Below are 20,704 nucleotides of genomic sequence, written 5' to 3'. Positions count from 1 at the left end.
TAATCTTTGTAAGTCATTCTCCAGTATCTTGATTATTTTAAAATGTATTCTTTTTTCACCTTCGTATTCTATATACTTTGTGAATATCTTTCTGGTATGAAGATGCCTAGGAGTGACTGAATATTACAAATACATTTACTTCCCTTCTCATTATTCAAAGCATGTATTTGTTATTGCTGCACATAGAAAATACATCTCTAAATTGTTCACTCTACTTTTAGGCTTTTTTCATTATTACTGCATCACAGATTTTTATGTAGTGTTTCAGATGTATGTATTTAGCATGCATATTTCCAGATGCGATTCCTTGTAATTCTGTTTCCAAGTTCTTTTATTTCCACACACATTTGTGAACTCCTGAAAGCTGATATTTCTCTTGCTCTGGCAGGTTATTGAGGTTATCTTGTTTCTTGAGTTTGTTGCCTGTATGACTCTTGGGGAATAATTTTTATTTAAAGCATATGATTTTTTTTTTCTTCTCTGCAAATATTTAAAAACTTCTGTTGCCCTGGGGATTGAGTTTTGAGATTTGCCAGTTTGATTTTGTTAGCTTTCCTAGGTTTGAAAAGCCCACCCCCATACCTCACTTATTTTATTAAGTGGTCATCAACACAGAAGCAGCAGCTGCTATGTGTGCATGGATTCACCCTTTCATGTGTCTGTCTGTATGTGCTGTGTGTATGTATGTGTGCATATACCAACTCATGTATAATGTATTTTCCACCTCTTTTGTTTAAAACAATGCTATTTACCCGCAGGAGGAGGAAGAAGAAACCTATGAGCAAACTCTAGAATTTCGCAGAGGAGGTGATGGTCAGCCACGGCGGTCCACACGACCCACTCAGCAATTTTATCAACCCCCCCGAGCTAGAAACTGATTAATAAGGAAAGAAAGGTAAATATAAGGTAATGGTGCTTTATGTATTGGTTTAGATTTCAAGATAAACAAATCTGTGTTGTTCTATACTTTTCTTAGGAATATTGATATATTGATGATAGAAGCTGGATATCTCTGTTTCTCTGGATTTTGTGGCTTAGAAGGACTTAATATATTTGTGGGAAAAGGGAAAGCAATAAAAGCACTTCAAAAAATAGCTTTTGACTTTTGCTTTATGTCAAGACTCATGTCATCTCAGCAAGCTTTTTCCTGGTGCTTTTCCACCTGGGAGCAGCACCAAGATTCTCTGGTTCACATACATTAGACCCGCTTATTTGAGACATACAGTTGCAGTCCCTGCTGAATGCAGGACTGTCTAGCTCTGTCCAAGGTCCCATATGCTACTTTTTATAAGCCATTTATGTGAATAAATATCCTTTCTGTTGTTTTTCTTGCATGAAAAAGAGAAATATAAAATTTGTGAGCTCATCATTAAATAGGGAGGTGCCAAGACAAAGAATATTTATGAATCTCGAGGATATACTTGCACCTATACTTTATTAATTACCAGAAATTAAGGGATTATATATTATCCTTAGAAAGGACACCTGCTACATACATTCAGAAAGTTTAAAAGGCCAACCAGATAAAACAGTTATAGTAATTTTACTGAACAAATCTCATAAGCTCTTCTGCTTTCATTTCACTGGTTGATCTTCTAAATCCTTCATTTACAAAAGATGGTCAAAAGTCTGTCCTAACTAAAGAAAGCTTTGGTAAGTCATAATATTTGATGTACACCTGCAGTGTGTCTTTATCTTGAATCTGATTTTTTTTTTACTAGCCAGTTTATTTTTACCAATTTCTTTTTTTGTTCTTTTCATTACTCCAGTCCTCCACATGTTCTTGGCTTAACATGTGCTGCTGCTCTCTGTACCTTTTGATATTTCTGACATACAATAACATATGATTCTACTTTTTAGAGTATATGTTAAAAAGTATTTTTCATTTATGGCAGTACTGGCAATGTAAGAGAAGTGACAATTGTTCTGATTTTGCCAATATAATTTGAATTTCTATTTTAAGTACAGGTATCAATCACTATTAGTAAACATGTCCTAAGGTTGTTCATGCAGAAATTATTCTGGAATATGCACTGAGCGGAATTTTAACCAGCACAGTTGCCCCTGAGCAGTGTCGGGGTGATCAGTTGAATGAGAGATGTGAAGTGTACACAGCAGTCAAAGCCAGGAAATTTTTTTGTATCTTAGGTAATATTTTTGGTATTTCTCTGATCTTACATAAATCTGGAAAACCCTACTTAGCTTTGGTCAGCTATGAGGTACCAGGAAGAGTGATAGTAACTCCTGTATCTCAAGAGCAAGTTACTTGGTGGATAAGGAACAACCTTTCTAAGGCACAGGTGATTTTTCCTTGAAGGTGTTCCTATACTTTAGTTTAAAGATTATAATGGGATCTGGATTTAAATTGTCAGCAGATCTGCTATCAAAACTTATCTGGCAGAGAAAATAAGCCTTCACAGCTTTTCCTTTCTATTGGGCTTTGCCAAAAATTAGTGGTTGGTGTAATCAATTCTTAATCAGTTAAGGATTTTAAAAGGAGGCAGAGAATCAAACAGTCCTTTTCTATATTGTTTTCAGCTTACCTGGACTTGTACAACAACATGGCTTTAATGTCTTGACATGTAAAAGTTCAGGAATATTAAATGTCAGTTCCTAGAAGTGGATTTCTGTATAGATTCTGCCTCCTTATCATTTCTTAGATCTTTTGAGATCAAGACATACTGTTCTTATTTAAAGTTTTTAATAAGCTGTTAAATGAAAACAAGATTTATCGGGGAAGTTTTAAGGAATCCAGTGAGATATAATTTTACCACAACTTACTGCTGCAGGGTGCTTTACTTCTTCAACAGATCATTTATTAGTGACATCTTTACTTACTGAAAGGGGGTATCTCTCTATTATATTAAGTAACTTCATGTCTTTTTCCTGAAGAGATGGAAAACCATTGATGATGATTATTTTATATTATAAATGTGTAAATTCCATAGAATCTTAATGTTGTAGTTTGTAACATTTAAAATTCCAAGATATCTTGTTCACAACTTAAACAATACTAAAACTGGAGTTTGCTGGCCATGTTTGTATTGGGTATGATAGGGATGTATCAAAGATGAAGCATGAGATCCATACAGTCAAAGTATCAACTCATACCCAAAACCTTTTAGATCTATCTGTATAATCTTATATCACTTGCCAAAGAGGACTTTGTAATGCAGTGGTGCAGCAATGCACAAATGAGGCTGTACTGGTTCCGGGATTAGTGTTCAGCACACTCAGTCAGGTGCTGAATTTAGGCATGCACAGCTGGAATTAGTATTACCAAATAATCAGTTCAAAGTCTTTGTACTGTAAGGGCTCTTAAATGGGAGGAGGTTCAAGATTTTAAAATTCCAAGTTTGTTTTTAAAAGTGGAATTTGGATCAATGGAGCTGTTCAGTCTGGGGAAGAGAAGTCTCTAAAGGGATCTTATTGCAGTATTTCAGTATTTGAAAAGGGGACTTCTAAAAAACATGGAGAGGGACAAACACTGCAGACTTGCAGGAAGTCTTGACCTGGTGATTTTTATAAAGACAGAGAGATAAAGTGGAAGTATGGGATAGTCAGTACCTCACTGTGGTTGCAGTTGACATAGAAATTATTATGTATTGTTATCCAGCAGTGTGAGGTGGACATTTTATCAGAGGGAATTTTATGTGGATATGTGTCAAATACTAGGTTTAGCAGGTCTGTAAGATAAGATACTCCTCCTAGAGAGTCAAGATACAAGAATTAGAATCTAACAGTAATAAAAATACATCCTCAGGTTACATTTTCTGTATAGAATGTCTTAATAGTCTGAAATCAAAGGGGAGCTAATAATCAGAAATGAGTATTTTGAAGTCAGGCCTTTTGGAGGAGAGTGAAAGAACGTATGAGTATGAATCTGTAAGTGCTTGGCCCTTATATGCTTTTTGGGTCTTCCTTTGCTTTGTGACAGAGCTAATGTACACCTTGTCACATTTGCTATAAAATCTGTATTGAAGTCCTTAACAGTGGAGAAATTGTGGTTTTGTGAGAAAGAAGTCTTTACCAGAAAGTGTTCTTTGTATTAGACTGATCATATTTATTGCACTGAAGTGCAGCCTTCTGATTTATTCTTTTAAAGAATTATGTCTCCATAAGTACTGAAAAGCAGATATCCACTCTTTTGGAGGAAGGAAATGAAGTGACAGTGATGCCTATGTTGCACAAAAAGCCCAGGGATGAGGTGGGGGGGGCAGTACTTAACAGTTTATTGAATGCCAATGTTTTTTGTTCTTATTTGTTCTATTTTAGTTTTTTTTTTCATTTAGAAACCTTCTTGGAGTCGGGGGGAATTCACTGGCAGCTCCCAACTTGCTGAACACTTCTTCTAGAAGAAATTCTGGGGTTTTCCGAGCAGCAGGATGGAACAAAGAATGCTCATGTGAGCAGAAGGAATTTGGACCTGACACCACAAAAGACTTTTTTAAAGTTCTTAGTTAAATGAAGCTGAATACTTTTTACATATGAAAGAGGCAAATTGTCATTGCTGCCATCAATAAAACCACAGTGCACTATTCTATTCTTTGCCTTGTATTCTTTTTACTGAGCCTCTGCTGTTAATTAACATAATAATGTATTGTGATTTTTTCTTAATTTTGAACTGATTTTGCTTCTAATATGCTTCTAGTAAAGTAAAATTAAAACATATTTTCTCAAAAGCTGACAGGGTTGGGCATTTAATTTAGATTTTTGGTTAGCATTAGGAAAACATGTTAAAAAAAATTCAGCTAATTGTACAGTAAAATTCTGAATATGTTTTTGACTATGTTTTCTCTGTTTATTTTCCAGAGTTGCTGGAAGATAAATTACAAATTTGCTTATTATTTCCGTGATCTGTGACCAGAGGGTCAAAGGGGAGAATGAAAGAAAAATCATCAGTTGCAATAGTCATTTTCTAGATAATTTTAGGAAAATATTTTCTTTATAGGAATATTTATATTAAAGAAATAGAAACATTTCTAAAGGGTAGAGAAAAGTTGTTTAAACAAAAAATACTGAAATATGCACATTGGTATTTTAAGAATAAATACGTGTATACATGCACATATGCAAGCTGTTGGATAGTCGGTACTAACTTTCTTGTAGTTTTAAACTATGCTTTTATTGCTTCATATTACTAAAATTTTTTCAATTGTCATTGATGTTTGAAAGAATCTATGTCAATCTACTTTTCATTCTGAGCTGTATCTTTGAGTCTTATGTGATTATGACAAATAGTTGAAATTTCACTATTTCTTTGGCTGAGGAGCACTCAAAATCTAGGTAACATGCAAATCCCTTCTAAGCTTTATGCAGATCATTTAAGACTGAAATAGCACACGTTTTGAGGTAGTTTTGTAAAGATAGAATTATACCTGAGAGATGTATTGATAGTATAAATTGTACAGTTAATTCTGCTGAATTTCTCTCTGAGTGCTCATACAAAGCTGTTTGAATAGAACTTTGTTTATTTGGATGATAAGAATTTTTATATTGAGGATGTAAGTGAATGTATCTGCAGTACAGAATGTGGATTATTGTCTGAATGCAGTAAAATCTTACCAATCACATAAATTTCTGCAGAATAGTAAGGAGCCAGATGTTTTGCTGTTTTGCTGTCTTAATGGATCCTAAGCAGCTTCTTCATAATTATAGTGAACCTTACTAATAATTCTAAAGAATTTTGGAAGTTTTAAACATGAGCTGTACAATGTTGAAGTTCTTCATGATCAATTCATACACAACCAATTTTATGAAGTTTGTTAGATTTACATTAGAAACCACTTTCCAAATAGTATGAAACATCCTGGTCAGTTCTACTAAATTGTACCAGCGAATAAATAAACTGTAGCTCTAATCCATTGCATGTTGGATGCTTTACTTCCAGAATTATTGCTAAGATCACTAACAGCAGCTATTCAGCTTCATTAAGAGATGCAGCCATAGCATCATTTAAAAAAGCCGTTTTGACTTTTCTTTGCATTAAATGGGGTGTGCATTAAACAAGCCCTGCAGTCAGTGTACCAAAGCAACTACTGAAATTAAAATAACTTTTATGTTCTTTTGAGCTTTCATTCTTGCTGTGAAGTAAATCATAAAATAAAGAAAACTACAGTCTGATTTAGTGAGCTTCAAAAAATAATGCCAAGTTGTGAAATTTTAAGACTCTACAAATACAAAGCAGTATTCCTCTGTAGTGGCTGTTGCATTCTGAGAATTCAACATGTATGTGCAGCTGTAGGCAAATGAAATATCCTAGAGAATGTTGTTTTTCTTTGTGAAACAGTAAAGACCATTTCCTGGTCTTTTCACTGGGGCTGTGAATCTAGAAAGCCAGAGTAAGCAAACAGCTCCAGAGTCTTCTTAAAAAGTCATGTAGTCTTAGTATGTTTTATGATTATTTTCTGCTTTGGTTTCAATTGAAATAATATATGCTGAAAGTTCTGCCTTTCAGTATCTGAAGAACTGTTGTTGGAATAGTTAAAAACTTATTGCATCAACCTGTTTTGAAAAGCAAGAATTCATATATTCATGCTTATTGATTTCTGTATCTGGAAACTCCAAACATGACAATAAAGTAGGTACATATATAAATTATATTCTTGACTAGCATAGTCCATCAAAACCAAAAAGACAATAATTTGCCAGTCATACTGTAGTGAAGTTTGCATGCACAAGAACAACCTTAATTTATTTAGCTTTTGTGTTCAGAAGAAATTACTGTGTCTAGATGGATCTTCAAAACTGATGTGAAAGTTAACTTCTAGTTCATCAAAAGCAACAGCAAAAGCAAGCTCCTGAACTTGGTGTGGCCACATCTGTGTGGTTAAAGGGAAAAAGCTGATCAGGAGCACTGGATCCTGGTCATGCACACTATTTATTTACTAGCTTGATTTGTGACTCTATTGGAATGTTCTTGGCTAGCTGTTGCTGAGACAAACCTGTCACAGAGGAAGCTTGCCCTTTGCAAGGTGGACGTGAGCCAACCTGTGCTTCCTGACCTATGTACCAGTAGGTCCCTGGTTCATGGCTTTCCTTTGCTAGGATTATAGACAGAGCTTTTGAGAATTTCTGTGTTGAAATTAGGAGTGCAATTCGAATGAGTTGTTTTTCTTGCCTTGGACTCGTGTAAAATATTTTTACCAAATGAAAAATAAAATCAGAATTTCTTGTTTAAATTATTCTAAAAGGTATATACCAAGTTGGTAATGCTATCATTGACTAGGATTTTTTCCCTCCTTTATATCCTTGAGAGATAAAATCATTTTCAAACAAAAAGTTGAAATGGAAATGTTGTGGTTTTATCTTACAGGTTTTCAGAATTTTGTATTAAAATCTGTTTGAAATTGTCATGTTTGCATTTAAAATTTTCCTTGATCTAACATCTTCTGATAGATACTTACATGTGTATTTTAATTTAGCTTTTCTTTTTGTCACTAGCAGGTACTCCTTTTTTAAGTCTTTGGCAACAACTGTGCAAAGCATTTTGAGGACTACTTGTTAAGGTCACTTTTCCTAGAAACACTGCTGGAATTTTCTCTGCAGAATCTCTTGGCTTGAGCCTTATACAGGTGAAACTTGTTGGGAATATGTCTTTCCAAGGCAGTATTAGCAAAACATATTTTCATTGGGATGCAAAATGTTGGTATCACAAGAAAGACAGATCTTATCTGTAAGATGTACTTTGTCATTAGATGAATTTAAAACATGAAGATTTGGCTTGAGGTAAATCTGAAGGGATATTTGCAAGAGAACTCCCAAACAGCCAAAGTAGCTAATGAACATTGGTAGCTGAAATAAACTGGTAGTGTAGAGTGTACAGTCACTTTTTAGCATTATGGTTGGAAGGAGCTTCATGCAGGAGAAATCTCCAGTGAGACACAGGAATATATCATTTGGAGTGATTCTCTATAGATGCTTTCTTGAAGAACAATTCTATTTCACCTGTCTTTTCATCACATGACTTGATCCAACTCTGTAAAATGCTGCAACTTTCTTGAGAGGAGTATAAGCCTGAAGAATGACCAATTGCACTATTAAGTTCACTTTAGCTTTGTGCTTGCTATACAACTCTTGGGGTATTATCTTGTTGTTTTTTTTTTTTTTCTTTATGGAATGTTTTTGAGCAGCTTACTGTAGTAGAGCAGCTAAACCAGGGAAGATACTCCAAACTTGTAGGCACTGACCTTCTTATAGCATGGTATGCATGTGGAAAGCTTTTCGGTGCTATCCTTATAAACAATGGTAAAGACTCATAATTACTCTTAATTTCAGTATTTACTTCACATCAGTTACTTATGTTGGCCTGTTCTTGCTTTAAATTGCAATTTTGTTCTGAGAATGATTAAAAATAATGTAAAGGGATAGAAATTATATCAGTACTTAATTTTCCCGCAAGAGAGGCCATAAAAAGTCAGTTACCATTCAAGCACTGTCCTGGTTTAGGGCAAAATTTGGGAGAAAACCTCCAGTGGGGCTCCCCCCGGGAAGCAAACCCACGTGGCCCTTTTCTCCCACCCCCCAACCGGTTCGGGAAGAGATTTCTCTGAGAGAAGTGGAAAAAACCTGTTTATTTCACAGGCACAGCACTACCCAGCACAAAAATGAATGATATCACATTACAAAACCTCTCGCCCTTCAGAAGAGATGACAAACTTCAGAGGGTCTCTTTCCTGTGGGTGTTCGCTATGTTATCAGTCCCTCTGGCGCTGGAAAATGCCGCTGCCCAGGCTGGGCTCCCGGTAGTCCACGGGTGCAAGCTCCCGGTGCTCCCCCGAGTCCCCAGTCCAGAGCAGGTTCGATTCGTTTCAAAAAAGGGAAAGAAAACAGTCCAGGAAGACCTCTCTGCTCCGGCTAGTTGGAAAGCCAAGGCGATCTGTGTCTTGTTGTCTGTCTGTGCTGTAGTCAAAACTCCCGATGCGGGGGGAGCAAGTACAGTCTCTGATAACAGACTCGGTGCTTCTTTTCCACTCACTTTTACTCTTAGATGGAATTTTAAGAATACAAAACCTGTGTCTGGGTTAGGTGGACGAATGGGGATACAATTTAACATCATAATCAACCCAGGACAAGCACATGGGCCTGTTGATGGACATAATTGTATCCTGGATATTATGATGTTATGAGTGAAACAAAAATCTAGTATATATTGAAAAAAATCTTACATGTATTCAAATAAACAGGAACTGTGGGGAGGCAAATGATTAGGTGTATAAGATCAACAGAGTAGCTATAGAATGTCTAAAAAAATTTGGCAGCTGCTTCTATGGAAAATTATTATAGTAATTTCATAGTGCCTTGCAATTTTTCATGCAACTTGACTATTTCTATCATAAAATGAGTGCATAGGTAAGTTTTGTGCAGAAGATATTAATGTAATTTTCAGACAGTTTAGTTTGTCATGGGATCTTGAATGCTTTGCATTTATACAATGTGTTTCTAAACTACAAAGGTTAAAGAAAATAAATAATACTTTATATTTGGTTTATAGTCAAAATAATCCCAGGCATATTTTGTTAGTCACTTGATGAATGGCTGTGCCTCTGCTAAAACAGCTATAATCTAAATTGACTGTGCACAGATTTAAGTCTCAGTCTAACTGTATTTGTGCTGGATATTTTTCTGTAGCTATTTAGCAAAGGAACTTGTTTAAAATAATAATAAAAGTGAAAAGCAGAATAAAGAAGGAATGCTTATCATTTTGATCAGCCATGAAGGAAACCATGGGGGGTTTTTCACTGGGGGACTAGAGTAGCATATACAAAGTCCATTTTCCATGTGCTATCTGAATGCAAAATAGCTTTCTTCAAAACTGATATTTTAAAGTATTTTTCCCCAGTCTGCTAATTAAAAAAAAATTTAGCGCAGTGTAATTCATGGGATAAGACAGGTGATCTACTCTGACATTTCACCGCTCTTGCCATTTAAGTTTTGTGATCAAATGCTTGAAATAATAGATATTCTTGATGGCCAGGTACTAAGTGTGGTTTTTATTCCAATTTATTGCATTAAAATGTTCATCAGGACTTGAATTAACTTTGTACATGGCAAAGATGAGACATGTTATACTGACTTTCATCACAAGTAGAAGCTACAACTCAGTTGTAGTGTACTCCAGCTGCAGAAATGACAATAGAATGCACTTGTGCTGCTCCATTTTGCTTTGTTGCTTTAACTTTGATCTCTCATTTTCAAAAAGAAAAGAAATTCTTACAGCTGTGCATAAACTACTGAAAATGGACTGAATTTAAAACAAGAAGCTGATGTCTATTACTTCTTTAAAAAGAAATGGAAAATTATAAGAGTTGTGAAATGTGAAAACTTGCCACGCATATCAGCCAAAAACCTCTATGCTTTGTGTATGTGGAATTGGGCAGTTTTTTCCAAAATAATGAAGATCTGGACAATTCCTATATAGAATACTTTTATTTGAAACCAATTTATTCCTGTATTTCATTCAGTCTCTGTACCCTGTGAGGAACCTGGCTTTCATTGCCCCTGGCACTGACACACTTTGCAAGAAGCCAGACGATGATCATGAGTATCAGACTGATAGAGAAGTTAAGATACTGATGTTGGTGTGTGAGTTCCTCCAAACTTAATGTGAGAAGCTGTACTCTGGAAGATGTGAAAGAAGCTGTGACACTGTGGTTAAATAGCTGTAGAAGGTGAATGTTGTATCTTTAATGCATCATTAATGTGTTGCAAAGTGCAGTTGTGCATACTGGAACAAGGACAAGACAGGTGGAAAAAGAACTTTAATTGATATGGTAACAATTTTTTACAAATAGAATTTGCTATCTAAAAAGTACTTGGCATCTTGAAATGCAGATACTAATGGGCAGAATGTACAGTATTTATAGAAAGAACCTCAGATTTAATATTGAATTTGTCATCCATATCAGCACCATTTTTTTGCAGCAATGTGATTCTTTTGAGGCAGGTGTTAAAACTGTTTGCCTGAGATGTAGGTGAATTGCTGTTGCTTTCTAGTAGGCCAATAAAACCAGTCTGCCACTAGATTATTTATTTTCCCTTTTCATTGGTGGTTAGAGATAACAGTAGCTATATATTGTTGTTCCCTTGATACAACTGGAGACCACTCTTCCCACTCTAGTAAAGGCAGACCATGTGGTCTCTTTCGGAGGAAGTGTGGGTCTTATGTTGAAGGCCAGCCAATCTGAATTTTTGTGCTCATCTGACCAAAACCTTGACGTCTCCTTCTGTAATTTTTGCACCACCTGCAGTGGAGAAAACATTAATGAGTGATGAGTCACACTGTGTCTTTGTTATGTACAATTATGGTCTGTTTAGGCAACAAGTTCCCTTGGAGTCCATGTATCTCTCAAGAAAATGTCAGTCTGAAGTGTTTGGACCACAATGTTCACTTGGGCCATTTCTGCTCTGCAATCTGTAAGCTGTTAACCACTGCATTTAGTAATTTTTTAAACTTTTCCCTAAGGGACATAACACTTATGACTTTAGTCCGATGTACAGAATATGAATGATACTTGGATTAGATTTGGTATGTTGTTCTTTTTCTTGACAAAAGAAAATCTACTGTTTCACAGGGAAGATATTCTGATTTGGGATGGACTGTGCAGAAGCAATACTACTGTGTACTTTTGTCTCAGATCCTTTCATCAAAGGCTGCTTATCACTGCTACTTTGCATTTTAGTTTCATAATTTTAAAGCAAATTTGACTTTGATCACATAGGATGTAGACCTTTATCCAGATATTTTTTCAGCATAGCAAATAGCACTCTCCTGAGTTCTCTGCATATAAGGTCCTTGTTAATTTTTTTTTAATGGACATTGATTAACTTAGGCCTTTGATAAAGGTCCTTAGCTCTTGAAAGCACTTAACTCTACTTTCCTATTACTTCTATTACCAGATTGTTCCAGAATTTATTTCCCCAGAAGGCTAAGAATATTCTAATTACGACCTAAAAATATTCAGTTATACACACTTGAGCTTGTGTCACTGTTGACCTTCACATGATGAGAGCTCTTATCTGACCCTTGAGGTGTTTTTCTGAACTGTGCTGAATAATGGTGTGGAAGAACAATATTCTGTGAATCATGCTCAGTAGCCATTTGCAATGTGGTACCACGCTGTTGCAGGAGGCTTTGTGATTCACATGGTTCTTCATGCTTATAATGTGTGCAACAATTTCTGTTCACTTGTGTATATCTTCACTGAATTGATTAATTCTTTGAACTTATAGTCTTTTGTGCCCTTCTTCTAGTGGGCAGGGAAAAAGCCTCTGTGGTGTTACATCAGATTAGATGGGACCTCTAGGAAGTGACTGTCTAGGTCAAACTCCTACTCCATGTCAGCTATAAGATCAAATAGGGCTCATTGCTCAGGGCTTCATCCAGTCAGGCCTCAGAAACATTCAGGCGTGTGGAGGCACAGCTTTCTGTGCAACCTGCTCCAATGCTTGACTCGCTGTCCTCAGGGGAAAGTCTTCGCATACGAGTCTGTCCTACTTCAGTATGTGGTGGTTGTCTTTTGTCCTCCTGCTGTGCACCACTGTGGAGAGCCTGGCTCTAGCCTGATAAATCTCCCTATGGGAATATGTCTCCCAACAGCTGTCTTCTGTAGGCTGAACAGGCCCCTGCTCTGATCACTGCAGTAGGCCTCCACTAAACTCTTCCCAAGTTATTGATGTCTTCCTTGTACTTGGCTCATGTTCAACTTAGTGTCTACCGAGATCCACAGGTCTTCTTTTTCAGAGTCCTCCCCCAGCCTGTACAATTGAAAGAGGTTCCTCCTTGCCAGGTATTGGACCTTTCATTTGTCCTTTGTTTAGTGAGATGCCTGTCAGTCCGTTCCTCAAGCCCATCTAGGTCCATCCAAATGGTAGCTTTGTCCTTGAGCATATTATTTTGTTCTCCTCTCAGCCTGCCTTCAGTTTGGTATTTTGGAAACTTGAACAGCAACCACTTCACTGCCTCTTTCAGGTCACTGGCAAAGTTGTTGAATGGGACAGATTCCAGGGCAGTCCCCTGTGGTACTGCGGTTGATAGTGGCATCCAGGCCAGCAGGTTTGTTGTCCTTCTGCAGACATATTGCATATCAGCACTCGGTGACCAGAGATCACAAAGGAGCATTGGTAGGACAAAGCTTAGCTGATGTACTAACAAGAGGTAATCAAGTAGTTGGGGTCTCAGTCTGTAGTAATCTGTGCTAGAGAATCCAAGTGAAACCTTTGCTCAATATAACAGATCTGCAGTAAGACTCTGTGGCAGGGACTATGTGCTACTACAGCAAACTATATGCTATTTTCTATTCTAATTACAGTTTCTATAAGGATTTTGTCCTATCTTAAAATGTCTTGTCTTCTTGTAAAATATTAGGAGTATCCAAACCCAGGCTATTTTAAAAATTATTCAAAGTAAGGAAAGATAAGGGTGTAATTGTGATGGAAAGAATTACTTGGATTGCCAGTCTCTAAGCCTGGCTGATCTTGCTGCTACTGTGAATTTGTTCTGACATGTTTCTAAAGTACTTTGACTCATACTGCATGTATTCCAGGTGGCTGTCACTCAACAGAACAAAACCGTTCTCTCCTGGCAGATATCGGAGTTCTGTGTCAATCTGCTGATGTTTCTTGATGAGGTGTTGACCTGAGTGGTGGTTAAACTCCACCTTGAAAGAGTGAGCACACCTGACACAAAAACTCAGACAGTAGCAACTGAGCCTAGGGTAGAAGAGGTTACTTATTCTGTTGTTGATGTTGTCAGTATGAAGCAACTTATAAAATCCTAAATATACTCTTAGGTATGGTTTGGAATGGTTTGAAGTAGGACAAGGAAGACATCCACTGACGGGGATATGTAATGTGATATGGTAGGACCCAGAAGCAAAGTACTGTAATGTTCAGAATAAAATCTCTCAGCTAGCCACTTTTGTTTCCAATGTGGAATAGAAATGAGTGTCTTGGACAATGTCAGGATCAGGGATAGCCTTGGGCACAAGTTTAACAAAGTCTGATGAGCATTGACTTGGCAGCAGAGAAGCTGGGCTAATGTGTCTATTCCCAGCAGTGGGACCTGAGGAACAGGGAGCTCCAAACTGCCTCCAAAGAGAGTTGTACAAATCATAAGGGTAGGCATATCCTGAAGTACCCATTTAATGAAAAATAAATGCTTGATTCCTCCAGGATTTGCTCTCAATGGGTATGTTTTATTGCCAGCAGTTACTAGCAGGCACTGTAACATATATATCTGTTTATCCCTTAAAACTTGGAATAGACTGTGCTAGTCACAGGGTAACCTCAAAGATTGGAATATATAATTTGTTATGAGTTTACCACATCACTTTATGTACATCTCTTACTCTATATTTGCCTGTGGCCTGCAGAATTAAAGCATTACCTGAGGATTTATGTGAAAATAAATTTTTAAGAGCCTACATTTATTGAACCTTTTTTAGTCCATTTCCTCCAGCAGCTTATTTGAGTGCTCCAAGTATGAAAGTTGTTAACATATTTAAAACTTTACTTTGCATGGAGGTTTATACTGTGTGTTCATTTATTGTGAGCTGTGATATGCTGTGGAGATAAATAACCCAAAATACTATCTGAAAGTCAACATCTATATGAGTTTAATTATGGAAGGAATTTTGGAGGAGAGACTCAGCTGTGCATGGCAAGTTCAAAAATTACTTCCAGTTTATCTAATGGCACATAATATGAAATGAACAAGATCAAATTATAATGCTATGGTTCATTGGACACATTTGATTAAGATCATTGTTCATTCACCTAAGAGTTGTTTAATACTTAAATTGTTGGAGAAATGCACAACTTGGAGCCTAGTGATGCTTACCTTTTCGAAGAAGATCTATTTCTAGATCATAGTTCCTTATGAATATCTTAGCACAGGTAAACATGAGCCTGGACTACAATGAAATATGTTCTCTGCCTAATAAACTCCTCCTTCCTGAGTAGTTACATTGGTAGAAATCCTCCTACTGCAAAGTCTTATCATAATTTCAAGAGTAATTCTCTTTCCCTTATGGAAACAGATTACAGTAGTATAAACACTATGACTCTACCAGTGTAGCCAAAGCAGAGTGATTTTTATTTGTGTCCTTGTGACATGTGTCCGTGTCCTCTGTCATATGGGCACCTGGGTCTCTTGAGAGTGTGTTGGGTGATGTTTGAAACAGGCTGGCTCACTAGCTTCAGGGAGTGTTAGAAGATACCCAGTCCCAGGTGGTGGGTGCCTCTGCCTGTGGAAGGACAAGGCTGTGTGCTACTCTGCAGTACAGACAATTCCTTTTGCATCCCTCTAAGTCCTAAAGACTGTTTTTCATAGTGCAGGAAAACTACTGGATTAGGCTATATGGTGTGATAGAAAAAACATACCAAAAAAAGAACGCCACCATTGCAAATAAACATCTGTCTCAAAAATGGTTTATGAACTCTGCAAGTACATTGTTGAAATCGTCACTTCTTACATGACAATAAAACTTTTTCTTTCAGAAATAGCATTTACTTGGGATTTTGGATTCTAGCATCAGTTTTAACACTGGTTATACTCCAGTTTCATACCTATGGTCTTGAATTATGGCTTCTCTGATACTTTGTTTTGGTAATTCTGATGTTCACTATGATTTACAGGATAATTTTCTTCTTTCTAGGGTATAAGATTTCTCTTACTGCTGATATCCCTAAGTTTCAGACTTGGATCTGTTAAAGGTAGCTGAAATTTAGGTTTGTCCAGGATATACAGAAATATGGATTAGAAAGTTTCTAATCTATATAGTAAAAAATTCTGAAAGGAGATCTGAATGGCTTTTGTACTCCTCAGCTTAAGAGGTCAACTTGAATGACAGGAAACTCATGGAATTTATGTAGGAAACTCATGGAATTTATATGTTGATCTCGATTAGTGCAAAACTCACATTTCTGTGGTGCAAGCTAGAAAAGTAGATAAAAAGGTAAGCAACTTTTTTTTTTCCCTAAAGCAAGCAAAGAAACAAGTCAACCCCCAAAAACCCGAAATGAAACCACTCCAATTTTCTGTAATGTCATTTTGTGGCTTCTTCTTGATTTTATGACTTTTAAAATATATGTTCTAATAAAACATTTGAAATTACCTTTCTGTTTGTGCTGTGCTCAAAACACAGTAAAAAGGTGTCACTGGTAATGAATATTGATAGATCCACTATATAAGCTTATAAAACCAGAAATATTTTTCCTCTGATCTTTTACTTGCAAAATGACTGCGCGTATGAGAAGCAATGTATGAGAATATTTTTAAACGTTTAATTAGGAAGTGCTTAATCTAAACCTACAAAATTCCTTTCTTTTTCTCCCAAGATACATGGAAAATTGACAAAATGTTTCTCATGATAGTCTGTGTTTTGAGGGTTAGAAGAAAGGGGTAGTCATGTTCATTTGGACAGAAAGCACTTATAGTCAGGCAAATACATAGATTCTGCCTCAAACTTCTCAACACAGTATGCTTCACTTTTCCATCTTTAAGGGAAGGGGAAATAATGGACTTTCTGAAGTCAGTAAAAAATTGATCCTTTTCTTCAGTGGTATTCGTGTTAAGAATATCTAAGCTGCTGTCTCTGATGTGTGTTCTTCAAAGTGCTTATGTTGATTACTTGAATTTTCAGCACCTCTTTACAGTTTTGTTATTCCCTGGTAATTACTTTGAGAAACATTCAGGCAATCTTTCAAACTGAGTCCCTCCAGTTCTAAATGAAAAATGTCTAAACCAAAGTGAATCAGATTGTGCAGAAATTTAAGAATACAGCTTGTTCATTAGGGATAATTTCAAGCAGATGCTACTTAAAGCGATGGAGAGGAATATGTCTGGCAACTGCAATTTCCTTTTTGCCTCAGATGATTTGTTTCTGTAATGGTTTTGTAAAGGCATCTCACTTCCAGAAAAAAACTTCTTTGAAATAGAAGGTGAAAACAAAGAAACAAAAACATGATAAAAAATTCAATTTTATTTATTTCAAATTTCAGTTATATTTGCCTTTTTAAATAAATGCAGTACGTTATACCTCTGTCCATACTGGCTAAAATTGCATTGCATTATGTTTCAACCAGGGGTGCCCATGGTTCAGTCTGCAGCCTCGGTATGTTTGTGTCTGTTGCTATATTAGAAAGCTCCTTCCAAATCCTTGTGTATTCTATGGTTTATGCCTCATCTAAAAATAGTCATTGTTGTCATTGTATCAGTTAAAATACAGTAGTTGCCTTTTTTAATTGGCTTATATTTCAAGGACATTTTGTGTCCTTTGCCATCATTGATAACAGATTGTTGTTGATTAATAGACCTGGATTTTGGTAGCAAATTTAACAGTTTCTTTGGAAACATGAGTTGGAAATATATAATCTATAACATATAACAGAATATAACCACAAGGCTACCTTGAGGGCCATCCCTTCTTCTGTCCTGCCTCCTATCCCAGGGATAGAAAATTAATAGTGCAAGCCAGCATTTTGGATAGTCTGACAACAAAGAAACAATCCTCAAATCCACGTGGAGCTTATTTGTTGTAGGGTGTGCAGTTCTGGGGAGAAGACACTGACTTTTCACAGGGAGGTTTTAGCGTAAGCTGGTACTGAGTGAAGCGCTTGAACTTCTGGAAGAGAGTTCTATGAATTGCCAGGTGGAAGCAGCTCTGGCAATGTGGCTGGCATTGGCTGCCCAGCCAGGGGCCATACAAGTGCAAGGTGGTTTGTGACTCCTGCTGTTAGTACAGCCCCTACCATGGGAACTCAGCAGTGGGTTGTGTTTGGGGGGTGTACATTCCCTGGATGTTCCTGCTGTGGGGCAGAAGGTCCTGGTGGATGGCCCCAAGGCAGGTCTTACAAGAGATTTCTGTGAAGTTTCTGCTTCGCACTCTCCATGTTTGTGTTGCTGGACTTGTTAGCCTGAAAGCCCAGAGGAAGCAGGGGAGGCTGACTGGCTTTGCAGAGTGGTTCACCCTCCTAAAGTGAGGTAGCTTACTGCGAAAAGCAAGACTGTAGCAGTGGGCAGTAATGGACAAAATGTCATCACATGAATAAATACACATGATAAATGTATTTATGTCCAGCTGAGGTGTATATTACTGCATTATTGCCTTGGGGTGTCAGTTTGATCAGTATTTTCATAGAACATTTTCTTTTCCTTGCTGTGTTTTTTTTTTTTTTTATTTGTTTTTTTACACTGATTCTATTTGTGATGTGATTTAAAGAAAGTTTAATAGAATGTAATTGCTAGTTGCTTTTTCAATCCTGTATTTAAGATTGTTGTCTTTTCTAGTAATAGAGCAGTAAGTCTTACTGTGAGTGTGTTTATTTTGCTTTGGTATTGTTAGTTCCAGGAACCAGATATAGTTTGGATAATTTGCAGGTTTTCTGTTACACAGAATTTTGTCTTTCTCTATATCCCTTCTCTTTCTGGTCTTAGAGAGAAGGCACTTCTTGCAGAACATTGCAGAAGTTTCTGGTTAAATGGATTGCAAGGATGAAATCTATTTGTCCTATTTCCATTTTTATTGCACAAGGAATCTATTAAATAGAGAGAAATTCAAATACAAAGGACTACTTTTCCCATTGTCTCTCTTGTTTTCATCTTAAAATTGTTTCTCTGTTCCAATTTTCTTCTATATTGCAGGGAAAACCTTGCCTGTTTGTTTAATATTCCTTTTCTTGTCTGCATTTGAAGGGAGATAATTTAATAAATTTTAGAGTTAGAATCAAGTCACGCAAATGGAATTGAGTAATCCTAAGAGAAGATTTGCTAAGTTGATTGTATTAATGTGACTATCCAAGTTGCTATGAGTTTCCATACATTTAATTACTACCTCTGGCAGCATACTCTTCAGCTTTAGGTATTGTTTTCTGCTCTTCAAAATATCCATAGCTACTTCAATGCTTAAGAGGTGAAGCTCAACTCCAGCTCCTCTCTTTCTCACCAGGGTTCTGCCTTTGCAGATAATTTGATTTCTTTTTGGAAACACAGCCCTTTGGGGAGCAGGGCAACCAGCAGGTATATAAATCTGCACACGGCAATGCTTGTTAGTCTGGGGAACACAGGATACAGAGTTCTGTGGTTAGAACAGAAAATTGAGATGTACAGTTTCATTTGGATCATTGTGCTGCCAAATGTACAATTGTATTTCCTCCATGAAGCAATGCTGGTTAGAAACTATGTGGATTCATCCTGTGCTGGTGGCTTCAGCAGTATCTTGTTGTAGGGCTTTTGTGTGTAAGGGTCATGTGTACACACAGAGAGAGTGAAAAAAATACATTGATTTTGGAACTTAGTTTGAACGGTACATAAACATTGATATCTATGAGGTTTAGGGTGGCAAATGTGGAGGTCAAGATCCAGTTCCTAAAGTGACACACACAGAGATCACATTATTAATAAATTTGGAGTTTAATTTGACAGAAAATAAAATACAGTAACATTAGTGTACAAAGAATTTCATCAGATAGGAGTAAAATTCCCAGAAATTCCTGTGAACAAAAAGTCCCCCAGAACTGGTAGATGATGCCATTACAATTTAAAGAGCCTTATAGCAAGGATTACTACTAAAGGTGGAAGTTTCTAAGAGCGTTAGGAAGAAAGAATTAGGGTGAAGTCTGTGTGAGAGGCAGGTTCACTTCCTCATATGAATAAAGTGAGGATTACCCCTGTCCTTAGTGTCTGTCTGTGAGTGGGGTCAAGGTCCCTGGTACTGGGCTTGGACTGCTTGCTTTCCATCTTTTTGTCTGCTTCTCTCTCTCCCTCTCCAGACCCTTTTGCTATGTGCAGACTTCATATTTATGTGAAAACCCCCTGATTTGTATGGAGCCTTGTCAGATTTAACTGTGCTAAAAAGGGCTCTTTACCTGAAAGCTGTGTTTGGGACAGTACCAGAAGAGTGAAAAAGACAATTCTGGGTTGAATCAGGAGAGTGGCATATAGCTTCTTCCCCTTGGGGGAGAAAAAAAAAAAGGAAAAAGGGAGGTTTTCCCATTATCTTGGAATTTTTTTCCAGGGCTGGATCATCAAGAGCTACTAGCTCTTGCTATCTCCTTCTGTGTTCTGGCAGTTGTCCACAGACTGAGGGTACAACATCATGCCTTGAAGGAGAATTGCATGATCATGCCTTCTCATTCCAGGTCCATCTCTGGTATTGCCCTTCCTGAGCTGATAACAGACAGCATCCATTTGATACAGAAGGTGATGAGATTGACCTCTGATCAAGTCCATCTACTCTTCATTATTGCTAACAGCTGCTGGCTGAGCATGCCCTTAGACATGGCTGGGCAGAACCTAACCTGGTGTGTAACCCATGGATCTGACCTTCAGTTTCAGCCAATGTGCTTGTGAGTCAGTAAACTAGGTGCAAGCCAGGAGCTCCGTGCTGCTGCTGGTTTTTTTGGGATTTTTGTTTGTTTGTTTTTTTGCTTTGGGTGTACGGCAGGATTTAGCTCTCTTCCAGCTATAATTTTCCAGTTTGACAAGTTTTCCAATTCTAATGGAGAAATGAGGACAGATTGAATGTAATTATGGCAAATAGTAATGAGTGGAACAGCCTATTGAAGAGGAAAATGCATTCTTGTCAAATCACTCAGAAATTTATTAAGAATGCGATGATGATGGGTAGGAAATGGTTATAGGTCTGTTCCTATCAGGGATGACAGAAAGGAATTAGGGTTATGGAACAGAGTGTATGAATGCATT

At 37.0% G+C, this 20,704-nt stretch overlaps 1 protein-coding gene across 5 annotated transcripts in view; it reads left to right on the top strand.

The window, feature by feature from the left end:
• The window catches only part of TDRD3 (tudor domain containing 3), a 92,637-nt gene extending 88,094 nt beyond the window's left edge, over positions 1-4,543 (top strand). For 2 of the 5 annotated variants that reach the window (XM_005516409.3, XM_014249379.2), the window contains 2 exons: positions 759-895; positions 4,293-4,543. In XM_005516409.3, coding sequence (XP_005516466.1) covers positions 759-878 — 120 coding nt within the window. In that variant the 3' untranslated portion in view covers positions 879-895; positions 4,293-4,543. Of the gene's footprint in view, positions 1-758; positions 907-4,275 lie in introns of all 5 variants that reach the window. The other 3 variants (XM_014249352.2, XM_014249362.2, XM_014249370.2) reach the window with 3 other exon arrangements.
• The last annotated feature ends 16,161 nt before the right edge of the window (positions 4,544-20,704 follow it).

The sequence above is a fragment of the Pseudopodoces humilis genome, chromosome 2 (assembly GCF_049639895.1).
Source record: "Pseudopodoces humilis isolate 2021_Gansu_Grassland_sample_001 chromosome 2, ASM4963989v1, whole genome shotgun sequence".
Classification (NCBI taxonomy): Eukaryota; Metazoa; Chordata; class Aves; order Passeriformes; family Paridae; genus Pseudopodoces; species Pseudopodoces humilis.
Note: the sequence above shows the minus strand (reverse complement) of the source record. Positions and strands in the feature narration are given on the sequence as shown.